Source organism: Schistocerca cancellata, chromosome 5 (assembly GCF_023864275.1).
Source record: "Schistocerca cancellata isolate TAMUIC-IGC-003103 chromosome 5, iqSchCanc2.1, whole genome shotgun sequence".
Lineage (NCBI taxonomy): Eukaryota > Metazoa > Arthropoda > Insecta > Orthoptera > Acrididae > Schistocerca > Schistocerca cancellata.
The window spans coordinates 339,470,666-339,484,642 of record NC_064630.1 but is presented as its reverse complement, the minus strand read 5'-3'; the positions used below and the strand labels follow the sequence as shown (position 1 = coordinate 339,484,642).

General features: G+C 40.7%; 1 protein-coding gene across 1 annotated transcript in view; it reads right to left on the bottom strand.

The window, feature by feature from the left end:
* Positions 1–13,977, bottom strand: part of LOC126188932 (cadherin-23-like) — a 514,643-nt gene that overhangs the window by 151,773 nt on the left and 348,893 nt on the right. The window contains exons 15-16 of the mRNA XM_049930652.1: positions 8,623–8,939; positions 3,267–3,581 (exon numbers count right to left, since the gene is read on the bottom strand). Of these exons, the coding sequence (XP_049786609.1) occupies positions 3,267–3,581; positions 8,623–8,939 (632 nt within the window). The remainder of the gene's footprint in view (positions 1–3,266; positions 3,582–8,622; positions 8,940–13,977) is intronic.

The window sequence follows — 13,977 nt, the reverse complement described above, 5'->3', positions numbered from 1 at the left end:
GAACAATTGTTGCATGCATCCTAGGATTTCGGTGGAGATGTCCAAACAGGCTGCAGTAACATGCCATTGCATATCATTAGGTGTAGCTGGTATGTCCTTGTAGACAGTGTCTTTCAGCTTTCCCCACAGAAAAATGTCTACTGGCATAAAATCTGGAGAATGGGCTAGCCAAGGTACTGGTCCTGGGTAACCAGTCCGAAGATTTGGAAACAGTTTGTCAACGCATGCTGTAGTAATGTATGGCACTATTGGCCAGACAGCCATCAAGTTGGTACCATAAGTTCCTTCTAGTCTGCAGAGGAATGTCTTGTAGCAACCATGGTCTGTTATGAGGGTGTGACACTTGTGCACATTCTGTGGTCAATCTATGAAAAAATGGGCCTATGAACTGATGGTTCACACTACCACATCACACGTTCACATTCCAAGGACCACTGACATACCACCTAACAAAGCCAATGGGGATTTTCAACAGACCAATAGCACATGTTTTGGCAGTTTACCTGGCCACAATTGGTAAATGTGGCTTCATTTCCAAAAAAGATATGTAATACATCCCATGTACAGAAGTTAACACAATTCTCATAATCTTTTCCCTGCAGCTCTTGATGGAGAGAGATGTGATAGGGATGGAACCTATGTTGACGGAGAATCTGTAGGTCACTTGCCTGACTCATGCCACTTTCTCATACAACTGCACAGGAGATAACAATCAAATCACCTCCAACAGCAGCAAGAACATTAATTTCCCCCCTCTTCTGTCATCTCTTGTTTCCTTCTGCTACACTGTCTAGGTGAAATAGTACCATTTTCATGTAACTAGTTGGAGAGGTTAATAAATAACCACCAAGATGGTTGACGTCTATTGGGATATCTTGCCATATACACCATACAAAAACAAACCGCACTCTTCCTACACTCTCCATATACCATGAGCATGTCGGCTTTTTCTGCATTCACAACTTACTACTTGGACTGTCACAGACTAACTGACTAGCAAAGTCACAATACACTCAGGGAACATAAAAGCACACTGTAAACAAACATAACAACTCCTAGCAACCATGCAGGTTGAATGGCACAAACAGGTGTCAGTGTGGAAACTTTTCAAAATATGAAATCTCATAAACAATTCACACTAGAATCCTGCATCAAACATCACTGACATTCTAATTTAGCCTACTTTTAGCTTTTTAATGTCAATAGGCAATGTTCCATTTAAAAAAGCGTATATCTGCACAAAAAGTACGCTTTCTAAGTGTTATTATAAACTGTTTGTTGGCTAACAATATGAGCCCCTGATTACCAATACATTCTACGAAAACCGCACATAAATAGCACTTTCCATTTCTGCAGTACCTGCAGTGCAAGTTTTATTAGGTGATTCATCCTGTATAATAGGTTGTGAAGCAACATAATTAAAAAGGAAGAAGATTAGTCCAGTAGCATACACTGATTTTCTTTTCTAATTATCACATGAAATATCTATACTGATACACTTAATTAAAATTTTGTGGATGGCATTTTGCTGTACATAAACTTTTTCCTTGACTATGTTCTCCAGTCAAGCACCAAAGGGAGGTGGAGTTGTTTAATTTGCAGTTTTGCAAATTTGTAGTACACTTTGTGTGTTGGAAACTGTTTGTAACAGATAAAATGAAAACTAGTTTTAAATTTCTGCTATTCACTGAGTTTAAGTTGGAGTCATTCACTTTTCATAACAGGTAACACAGTTTAATTGTTTTAAAACTATTGTCTGCAGAGAATTCTGTATGTAGGAACTAACCTGCACTCTGTCTTTTCTTCATCTACTCCAAAACTTAAGGCATGATCATCCTCTTACTATTTCTTTTCTTCTTTATTAATTTGCTACTTTGCACAGTCATTTCTGTTCCTGGCTGCTTTCACATTTGTTTCATAATTCGGTTCTTATTAGCATGTTCTGTTTTTCACTGACATCCCAATATTATTTTTCTATCTTCTTTTCCCATAGTTAACATTTTACTTCTTTCCCTCACTCTTATTTCATTTCTGATGTGTACCTCTTATACATTGTTACTTATATTACTTTTGTCTTTACTGCTATATTTATAATTTCTACTATTATTTTTAATTATTTTTATAATTTTTTCTCATTTCATCTGTAGCACATTATATTGTTTATTGTTATAGTCTGCAACTGCCTTGTACCACTTACTGTGATGATCTTCTGTTTAAAACAGCCTCTTTAAACTTTTTGTTGCAGTGGTGTTCTATTTTTGGCTACCATTCATGCAATCATTTTGTTGACTGGCATCTATATCTAACACAGTCAACACTCGTTTCTTTTTTAATCTTATTTTCTTTTCACTTGAATATCCTCTTTTGTGCAAATTCAGATCATAGCAATATCTCAAATTCTCTACCGGCACATTTTTTGCATGAATCTTCATGGATTGAAGCACTCTTTCTCAGTGATGACAAACACAAAAAAGTTACATATACTGGGTATATTATCTTGAGGAAACAAAGTGACTACCTTGGAATTCTTTGTTGTGTATTCCAGCTTCTACTCATGCAAGTGGTATAGCTTTACCAGTTTTGACTTATAAGCAATTCATCATTCAATGATTGGAATCCATCACATAGTACCTCATCAACTGAAGTGGTCCAGAGAGGAGAGCACCTCTCCAAATATATTCAGCTGATTAGTTACTATGTAACAAACATCATCTGATGATGACTTGATAAAAAGTCAAAATCAGTAATGATACCACTTGTGTTGCATAAGACTGAACTATGTAATTAAAAAAAAATTAGAAAATAATTGAAATTAAGCTTCCATCTTACAGTGGATAATAAATGCTCTATCAAATTTCATCAGTTCAATGTAAATCACTATTGTAAACTACACAGTGAAAATAACTAAAGTTTATTTCCATCATAGCTTCAATAATATCCTCTTGCTAGTAGTAAAACAAATCTTATAATAATACTAATATATTAGTTTCTCCTCCCCACCAGCTCCCATCTCACTCTCACTCTCTCTCTCTCTCTCTCTCTCTCTCTCTCTCTCACACACACACACACACACACACACACACACACACACACACACACACACACACGTTTTAATAGACCTGAGTTGACAGAATATCCACAGACATGTGAGAAAGATGTGACTGACCATATAAATACACTAGCCTCTTTGTTACATTAGAACAAAACAAAATATGACAAGAACTGATAAGTGACATCACTTACAAATTTACTTGAATACAGCTTACCTGAGTATTTTCCCTGACTCTGATGACACCTGGCTCAGTGAACACAGGTGGCTTGTTATTAACATCTAGAACAGTGATATTTACAACAACCTTTGTAAAAAGCTGATCATTTCCAATACCGCCATCTAGTGCCAAAACCTCTAGATTATAAACAGAAGTTTTAGGGTCTGTACGGTCAGGATCTAAACTTGCACCATGAGCCACACTGATCACGCCAGTATCAGCATCTATAATAAATTTGTCTTCAGCTCCACTTTGAATTCTGTAGACCACAGCATTGTTTGGTGAAGATCCATCTCCATCAACAGCCTTTACCTTCAAAACAAAATTTGTGCCATCTTACGATTTCATTCACATATTGTTCTTTATAGAGTTGACACAAATATAAAGAAAGTGATTTCAAGCCAATAAATTTAAATAGAGTGATGACTAAAATATAAACAAATATACAGGTCAGTCACATTAGTGTGACCATCAACATCAATGTGCAATAACCACTCACAGATGGCATGTGTCAACACTAGCCTTGTAGTGCATATAAAGGATGTCAGGGGTGGGGAGGATACAGAAAATCGTGCAGTCATATGGAAATGGAGATATTTATCTGATGTTGAAAAGAGCATGATCATTTGCTTTCAGGCCTAGGTTGAAGGCATTTTTGAAACAATCAAGTTGGTAAATTGTTCATGTGCTGCCGTGGTTAAAGTATACTTGGATGGTAAAATGACGCTATATGAAATCTGCACTGAGTCAACTGTGGTGCACCACAGGCCATAGATGATGGGTGAACAGCAGCCACAGAGATGCGTATGAGTGAACAGATGTGCAACTATTGAGCAACTGACTGCCCAGATGAACCCAAGGGCTACCAAAAATGTCTCCTCAATGATCATTCAGCAAACATTACTACATATGGGCCTCCACAGCTGGTGTCTGGTTCATGCACTTGTGCTGACTGTTGTTCATTGATGACAAAGGCTGCAATTTGCATCCCAATACCACAACTGAACATCCACAGAGTGGCAGCAGCTATACTTTTAAGATGAATTACGTTTTATGCTCCATAGAACAGATGGCCATTGGCATGTACAGTGTGAAGCATCTGAAAGCAAACAAAGAAGGAACATTATGGTCTGGAGAATGTTTTTGTGGCATTCCATTGGTAATCTCATCATTCTAGAAGGTAGACTGGATCAACACAAGTATGCATCTATCCTTGGGGACTGTGGGCATCCCTACATGCAGCTTGTTTATATTACGATCTATGCATCTAAAAGCAGGACAATGCAACATATCACACTGCTCTCAGTGTACATGTGCGGTTCGAAAAGCCCCATAATGAGTTTACCGTACTGCAAACAAGCTGCCCAGATGTAAACCGAATCGAGAATCTGTGGGGCTACCTTCATTGGGTGGTTCGCACCATGGGTCTTCAAGTGAGAAATCTGGTCATGGCACTAGAGTCAGCATTGCCCCACATACCTGTTGATACTCTCTGGAACCTCACCAATTCTCTTCCTGCACATGTCACAGCAATCCACACTGCTAAAGGGGTTATTGAGGCTTTTGACAGGTGGTTATGCTCATGCCACTGGACAGTGTACAATGAAAGATTCTGCAGGACCATTCAAAGAAAGATTCCAGATCTAATTTAATTGAAAAATCCTAATAATGACCACTAGTATGTCAGTGGTGGCAGCATGTCTAAAGCTATAAATAATATGGTAACCAGGGGTAGAAACAGTGTCTTCAGTAAGAGCACTGAAAGCAGAATATAATGTTATCAGTTGCGCATACGTATCACAGCCTTCGCCCTTCTTATCTAAACAATAGAACTCTGATTGGATTATTTAAATGTACAACATCTGTATTCATGGCATCAGAACAATCAAAGAAACCCTTCCACATGCCATATAAAAATTACCTACTTATCCTGGAGAATTGAGAATATTAGACCCCAATTATTTCAGAGGACACTACTTGTCATTGCAGATTTGAGAAATTGAATGTTAATATAGTGTTAGTTAACTGCAGGACCATTCAAAGAAAGATTCCAGATCTAATTTAATTGAAAAATCCTAATAATGACCACTAGTATGTCAGTGGTGGCAGCATGTCTAAAGCTATAAATAATATGGTAACCATCTAGTCACATTAGACCAGATTTCAAATGTGAAATACTTTGGGTGATGGTAAGTATACAGATGGATCATAAATGAGTGCTTTTATGGATCATTCTGCTTCAAGAGCTATAGTGACAGAACATTTTAAGGAAAACTTGGAGAAGTTCATTAGCAACTGCCCTGATAAAGTAAATAGTTTAGGAGTAAAGGGGAGAAATTCATTTGTAAATGTCCTGATTATGTAAACAGTTTAGGAGTAAAAGAGACCACTCACAAAATAGTAAAATCATAGAGAAAACACACACACACACACACACACACACACACACACACACACACACACACACAGAGAGCTACATTCTGCCAGATGAAAACACGATGCCTGCAGTTTGGTAGGTGGACCGGGGTGATTGGTAGTGTTGTGTGGTTTGGATAAAGAGATGGGAAATTGGAGGAGGGGTTGGTGGGGGGGGGGGGGAGGTGGCAGCTTAAGAGGGAGGCAACTAGTGTGTGGGAGGGGGAACCAGCAAATGTACAGGATAGGCGTGTGACGCACAGACACCAGAGTGGATGCACAGTGACAATTACATGAAGACAACCTGGAGGTGGATAGAGGAAGAGAAGATTTTTGGGTAGAGTGTGTGGGAGCAGTGGATTAATGAAGACTGAGGCCAGAAGGATTACAGGAGCAAAGGATCTAGTGCAACAAGCAGGGGGATCCAGATGGCATGCGTTGCGAATCGAACACTGAACACGAGCATGTTGTGATCAATGGCTTTTTCTACCACTGGATGGTCAACTTTGTTCTTGGCCACAGTTTGGCAGTGGCCATACAGTCTGTTGGACAGCTTGTTGGTGGTCATGCCCACATAAAATACTGTGCAGAAATTGCAGTAGAGCTGGTATACGATACGGTTGCTTTCACAGTTGACCCTGTGTCTGATGGGATAGGATAAGCCTATGAAAGACTGGAGTAGGATGTGATGGGTTGGTGAATTGTACAGGTATTGCAATTGAGTCTTCTAAACATATAGGACCCCTGTGGTAAGGGTTTGGGATTGGGAGTGCGAGTAACAGAGAGATGGATCAGGATGTGGTATATGTTGGATGAGTGGCAGAATATTACTTTAGGTCCTGTTTGTAGGCTGGAGAGTTCTCCTTCTTTCTGTGTGCTTCTAGATGACTCAATGCTCCTAGTAATCAGAGAGTGGTCTCCTTTACTCCTGTATTATTTCATGATTGTGTTATAATATTAAGATAAAATTTCGAATTTGCAGCTATAGACAGTGGGATTTGACTGATTGGGGTGGTGGTATCAACAGAGAACTGTGTGATACTGTTCTACCTGCCTTGTCCAAAAATTAGCTTGAGAAGTCAATCTGAGAAATGACTCATTAAACATCATAGATCTCCTAGTTACAAGAATGCCTGAACTTTTCAATTCAGTTAAAACACAGCAGAGAATCAGTGATAATGAGACTGTTATAGTATCACTGACTATGGATTTCAAAAAATTATTAAGAAAGATTGAAAGATATTTCTACGTGATAAGTGTGACAAGAAGCTGATTTTAGATTACCTCATCATCAACATCAAACATCTTTCAGATTGACTGTGCTGAGTATAAATGGATGAAATTCAAGAATATTGTAACATATGCCTTAGGTATGTGCCAAACAAAACTGCAGGGATGCAAAAGACTCCACAAAACTGAATAAAGTCAAAATTAGTCTAAGTAAATCTTTGCTTGCAGAGTTCAACATATTTGAACATAAAATTTTGTCTGCATATCTGACAGAAAAATGTAAGAATTTTGGTGTTAAGTAAACAAACAGATCAAAGCAGTTGTCTATGGACCAAAAGGACACTAATGTGGGGATAGCATAGTGAACGCCAAAACACTAAATTCAGTTTTCCAAAACTGAAATTAGTTGATCGGTGGACATTGTCAAGGAACAGTTCCTCCAATACTTTCCAGTAGTATCTAATTACCAATTCAAAAAAACAGTAAAAGTACTTGTCATAATCTCAGATGAGCATCTGAACTGGGAAGAACAAACTGTTGCAGCATGCAGGAAATCTCTCTCCTGCCTACATGCAATTTAAAAATACTTGCCATAATGGAATGAAAGTAAGCAAAGTGTTCCATATTTTTAATTTTCATGCCACCCATGTCTGACAATATCAACATTACAAATAATGATTTATTTAGGCATCTAAGTGCTATGTATTTCTTAAGTGAATATGTTACCCCACTGTAATCACCAAACAAAATTAGGACTGTCAGATTCTTCTACTTCCACATCCTCATACTGGAGTATATGCTTCGCAGAAGTCTCTTAAAGCATCTTAACTGTTTATAATGAGTCTTTCCAAAGCTTTCTAACAATGAATTGGGTACAGATTATTTACTCATGTCCACAGAATATTTATTAGCACCCATTTTCTAAAACTGCATTTGACTTCAGAATGAGATTTTCACTCTGCAGCGGAGTGTGCGCTGATATGAAACTTCCTGGCAGATTAAAACTGTGTGCCCGACCGAGACTCGAACTCGGGACCTTTGCCTTTCGCGGGCAAGTGCTCTACCAACTGAGCTACTGAAGCACGACTCACGTCCGGTACTCACAGCTTTACTTCTGCCAGTACCTCGTCTCCTACCTTCCAAACTTTACAGAAGCTCTCCTGCGAAACTTGCAGAACTAGCACTCCTGAAAGAAAGGATATTGCGGAGACATGGCTTAGCCACAGCCTGGGGGATGTTTCCAGAATGAGATTTTCACTCTGCAGCGGAGTGTGCACTGATATGAAACTTCCTGGCAGATTAAAACTGTGTGCCCGACCGAGACTCGAACTCGTGACCTTTGCCTTTTGCGGGCAAGTGCTCTACCAATTGCATTTGACTTGCTGTTTATTGCAATATATTTTCATCTACAAAGTAAACAAACTTAGCATGTAGCAATCCAGTGGATGACAAGTTTAATAAAAACAAGCATGATTAAAAAACCTAATATGTAATCTTCAGAGACACCGCACATCATTACTTCCCAATAAAGTGACAACGGACAGCTTAATTCATGTGTGTTTCATATTAACATACTTTGTTTCCAGTTAGAAAGATTTGACTTTAACCATTTTTCAGCAGTGCTTGTGACACTGCGATATTCTAACTTTAACATATGGTATGATTCACAAAATGAAATGTGCATCAAGATTCAGATTTCATTCAGTACCTTTAAAATAGAGGTTCCTCCTAGTGTATCTTCAGGGATAGATCTCTTGTAATGTGGATGTTCAAATTGAGGAGCAAAATCATTGACATCTTGCACATAAATTATGACACCCACTTCACTCGATAGACTTGGGTGCCCTCGATCTTCTGCTTTTACGATCACATTCATTGTTCTGACATTAATTCCTGTAAGGCCATCAGTGGAGAGATGTTCAAAGTCAACAGGAAAACGTGGTTGCAGAAGACCATGTTTTGGGTGTATAGTAAAATTTTCATATCCACTGATAATGCTGTAATTTATGTCACTGTTGTTTGTTCCTGAAACAGATAAATGAAAATGAAATCATCATTTCAAAAAGCAACATATGAAATAGATTTCATTGCAAATTATTTGATTCTTCTTTGTATTTTATATCTGTGTAGTCATTACTGATGTATTTTATAATCAAGAAGCAATGAAGTTGTAATTATACTAATTTGTATATCTATACTCTACAATCACTTGTAATTATACTATGTGGGCGAACTATCAATAAATAATTACTTTTTATTGCCTCACTAAAAATGTACAACTTCATTTTCTTAAGTGCACTGTCAGTGGTTTATGAATGTACTATTTTCTGGGTTCCTCAGGTTGGTAGAAAATGCAGATCACATATGCCTACAAAAAGGGCAGCTGAAGAGATTCACAAAACTACCATCAGGTATCCTTTGAGTCTTGACATATTTTTACCTCGAAAGTAATGAGGTGTCTCACACAGAATGACCTCCTGTACACTAACCAGCATGGATTCGTCAATCATCAATTATGTGAAACCCAACTTGCAGTTTATATGACATCCTGAAAGCCACAGAGCAAGGCACTCAGGTAGACACAGTATTTATTGACTTCTGGAGAACATTTGACTCAATTCCACACATTTATTTATCATCAAAAGTATGATTTATGGGTTAATAAGTGAAATTTGTGACTGGATTGAGAAATTATGGGTAGGCAGGATGCAACATATTATCTTGGCTGGAGAGTCATTGACAGATGTGGAAGTGACTTTGGGTGGGCTCCAGGGAGGAGTGTTGTATATTAATGACCTTGCAGACAATATTGATAATGTGTATTTACCTGTAATACATACAAATATTCATTCACATCTAGAATGAAATTTTCACTCTGCTGTGGAGTCTGCACTGATATAAAACTTCCTGGCAGATTAAAACCGTCTGCCAGACTAAGACTTGAACTCGGATCTTTGCCTTTCGAGGGCAAATGCTCCACCTAAAGAGCTGCCCAAGCATGACTTGCAACCCACTGCACAGCTTCAATTTTATCAGTACCTTGTCTCCTACCCTCAAAACTTCACAGTAGCTCTCCCACAAACCTTGCAGAACTAGTAATCCTGGAAGAGTGCAAGGTTAGCAGGAGAGCTTCTGTGAAGTTTGGAAGGTAGGAGACAAAGTACTGGCAGCACTGAAGCAGTGAGGGCCGATGATCAATCGTGCTTGGGTAGCTCTTTCAGTAGAGCATTTGCCCACGAAAGGAAAAGGTCTTGAGCTTGATTCTCAGTCTGGCACACAGTTTTAATCTGTCAGGAAGTTTCATTCATTCAGATATTTGTAAGATTTCAATGTAGTGCAATGATTGGCAACGTGCTTTAAAAATCCAGAAATGTAAAGTTGTGTGCTTCACATAATGAAAAACCTAGGATCCTACTGCCAGCACAAGTCACAGTGGGAAATGGTCAACTCATGCAAATAATTGGTAATTACAGTTTGTAGGCAGGGTCCATTTCATATTGGACTAAAAGCATATTGAATGTTTATGAAGATGGGCAGCACAAAGGCTCTCAGATTTGTTTGACATGTGGGACACTGTCACAGAGATGATGAAGAAACTGAAATGGCAGATGCTTGAAGAGAGATGCAAACTATGCCATGAATAACTACTTACAAAGTTTCAAGAACCAACTTTAAATGACATATCTATGAATATATTACAATCCCCCTACTATGAACCAGGAAGATAAGATTAGACTAACTGCAGCAAGTACAGAGGCATTTAAGCAGTGATTCTATTGGTGCACCATAACAAAATGAAGTGGGGATAAGCCTCAATAATTGGTACATTGAGAAGTATTCTCTGCCATGTACTTCACTGTGGTTTGCAGAGTATGGGTGATTTTCACATCATCTTTGTGTGTTTGTATATATATATATATATATATATATATATATATGGTTATAATAGAAGGAAACATTCCACGTAGGAAAAATATACCTAAAAACAAAGATAATGTGACTTACCAAATGAAGGTGCTGGCAGGTTGACAGACACACAAACGAACACAAACATACACACAAAATTCAAGCTTTCACAACAAACTGTTGCCTCATCAGGAAAGAGGGAAGGAGAGGGAAAGACAAAAGGATGTGGGTTTTAAGGGAGAGGGTAAGGAGTCATTCCAGGCCCGGGAGCGGAAAGACTTACCTTAGGGGGAAAAAAGGACGGGTATACACTTGCACACACACACATATCCATCCACACATATACATACACAAGCAGACATATTTAAAGACAAAGAGTTTGGGCAGAGATGTCAGTCGAAGCAGAAGTGCAGAGGCAAAGATGTTGTTGAATGACAGGTGAGGTATGAGTGGCGGCAACTTGAAATTAGCGGAGATTGAGGCCTGGTGGACAACGGGAAGAGAGGATATATTGAAGAGCAAGTTCCCATCTCCGGAGTTCAGATAGGTTGGTGTTAGTGGGAAGTATCCAGATAACCCGGACGGTGTAACACTGCGCCAAGATGTGCTGGCTGTGCACCAAGGCATGTTTACCCACAGGGTGATCCTCATTACCAACAAACACTGTCTGCCTGTGTCCATTCATGCGAATTGACAGTTTGTTGCTGGTCATTCCCACATAGAATGCATCAAAGTGTAGGCAGGTCAGTTGGTAGATCACGTGGGTGCTTTCACATGTGGCTCTGCCTTTGATTGTGTACACCTTCCGGGTTACAGGACTGGAGTAGGTGGTGGTGGGAGGGTGCATGGGACAGGTTTTACACCGGGGGCGGTTACAAGGGTAGGAGCCAGAGGGTAGGGAAGGTGGTTTGGGGATTTCATAGGGATGAACTAAGAGGTTACGAAGGTTAGGTGGATGGCGGAAAGACACTCTTGGTGGAGTGGGGAGCATTTCATGAAGGATGGATCTCATTTCAGGGCAGGATTTGAGGAAGTCGTATCCCTGCTGGAGAGCCACATTCACAATCTGATCCAGTCCCGGAAAATATCCTGTCACAAGTGGGGCACTTTTGTGGTTCTTCTGTGGGAGGTTCTGGGTTTGAGAGGATGAGGAAGTGGCTCTGGTTATTTGCCTCTGAACCAGGTCAGGAGGGTAGTTGTGGGATGCGAAAGCTGTTGTCAGGTTGTTGGTGTAAAGCTTCAGGGATTCCGGACTGGAGCAGATTCATTTGCCACAAAGACCTAGGCTGTAGGGAAGGGACCGTTTGATGTGGAATGGGTGGCAGCTGTCGTAATGGAGGTACTGTTGGTTGTTGGTGGGTTTGATGTGGACGGACGTGTGAAGCTGGCCATTTGACAGGTGAAGGTCAACATCAAGGAAAGTGGCATGGGATTTGGAGTAGGACCAGGTGAATCTGATGGAACCAAAGGAGTTGAGGTTGGAGAGGAAATTCTGGAGTTCTTCTTCACTGTGAGTCCAGATCATGAAGATGTCATCAATAAATCTGTACCAGACTTTGGGTTGGCAGGCCTGGGTAACCAAGAAGGCTTCCTCTAAGCGACCCATGAGTAGGTTGGCGTTCGAAGGGGCCATCCTGGTACCCATGGCTGTTCCCTTTAATTGTTGGTATGTCTGGCCTTGGAAGTGACGAAGTTATGGGTCAGGATGAAGCTGGCTAAGGTAATGAGGAAAGAGGTTTTGGGTAGGGTGGCAGGTGGTCGGCGTGAAAGGAAGTCCTCCATCGCAGCGAGGTCCTGGACGTGCGGGATATTTGTGTATAAGTAAGTGGCATCAACGGTTACAAGGATGGTTTCTGGGGGTAACGGATTGGGTAAGGATTCCAGGCGTTCGAGAAAGTGGTTGGTGTCTTTGATGAAGGATGGGAGACTGCATGTAATGGGTTGAAGGTGTTGATCTACGTAGGCAGAGATACGTTCTGTGGGGGCTTGGTAACCAGCTACAATGGGACGGCCGGGATGATTGGGTTTGTGAATTTTAGGAAGAAGGTAGAAGGTAGGGGTGCGGGGCGTCGGTGGGGTCAGGAGGTTGATGCAGTCAGGTGAAAGGTTTTGTAGGGGGCCTACGGTTCTGAGGATTCCTTGAAGCTCTGCCTGGACATCAGGAATGGGATAACCTTGGCAAACTTTGTATGTGGTGTTGTCTGAAAGCTAACGCAGTCCCTCAGCCACATACTCCCAACGATCAAGTACCACGGTCGTGGAACCCTTGTCCGCCGGAAGAATGACGATGGACCGGTCAGCCTTCAGATCACGGATAGCCTGGGCTTCAGCAGTGGTGATGTTGGGAGTAGGATTAAGGTTTTTTAAGAAGGATTGAGAGGCAAGGCTGGAAGTCAGAAATTCCTGGAAGGTTTGGAGAGGGTGATTTTGAGGAAGAGGAGGTGGGTCCCGCTGTGGCAGAGGACGGAACTGTTCCAGGCATGGTTCAATTTGGATAGTATCTTGGGGAGCTGGATCATTAGGGGTAGGATTAGGATCATTTTTCTTCGTGGCAAAGTGATACTTCCAGCAGAGAGTACGAGTGTAGGACAGTAAATCTCTGACGAGGGCTGTTTGGTTGAATCGGGGAGTGGGGCTGAAGGTGAGGCCTTTGGATAGGACAGAGGTTTCTGATTGGGAGAGAGGTTTGGAGGAAAGGTTAACTACTGAATTAGGGTGTTGTGGTACCAGATTGTGTTGATTGGAATTTTGAGGTTTTGGAGGGAGTGGAGCTGGAAGTGGGAGATTGAATAGATGGGAGAGACTGGGTTTGTGTGCAATGAGAGGTGGTTGAGGTTTGCTGGAAAGGTTGTGAAGGGTGAGTGAGTTGCCTTTCCGGAGGTGGGAAACCAGGAGATTGGATAGTTTTTTGAGGTGAAGGGTGGCATGCTGTTCTAGTTTGCGGTTGGCCTGTAGGAGGATGCTCTGAATAGCCGGTGTGGATGTGGGAGAGGAAAGATTGAGGACTTTTATTAAGGATAGGAGTTGACAGGTGTGTTCATTGGTTGAGTTGATGTGTAGGTGAAGGATTAGGTGGGTGAGGGCAATGGATTGTTCAGTTTGGAACTGGTATAGGGACTGATGGAAGGAAGGGTTGCAGCGAGAGATGGGAACTTTA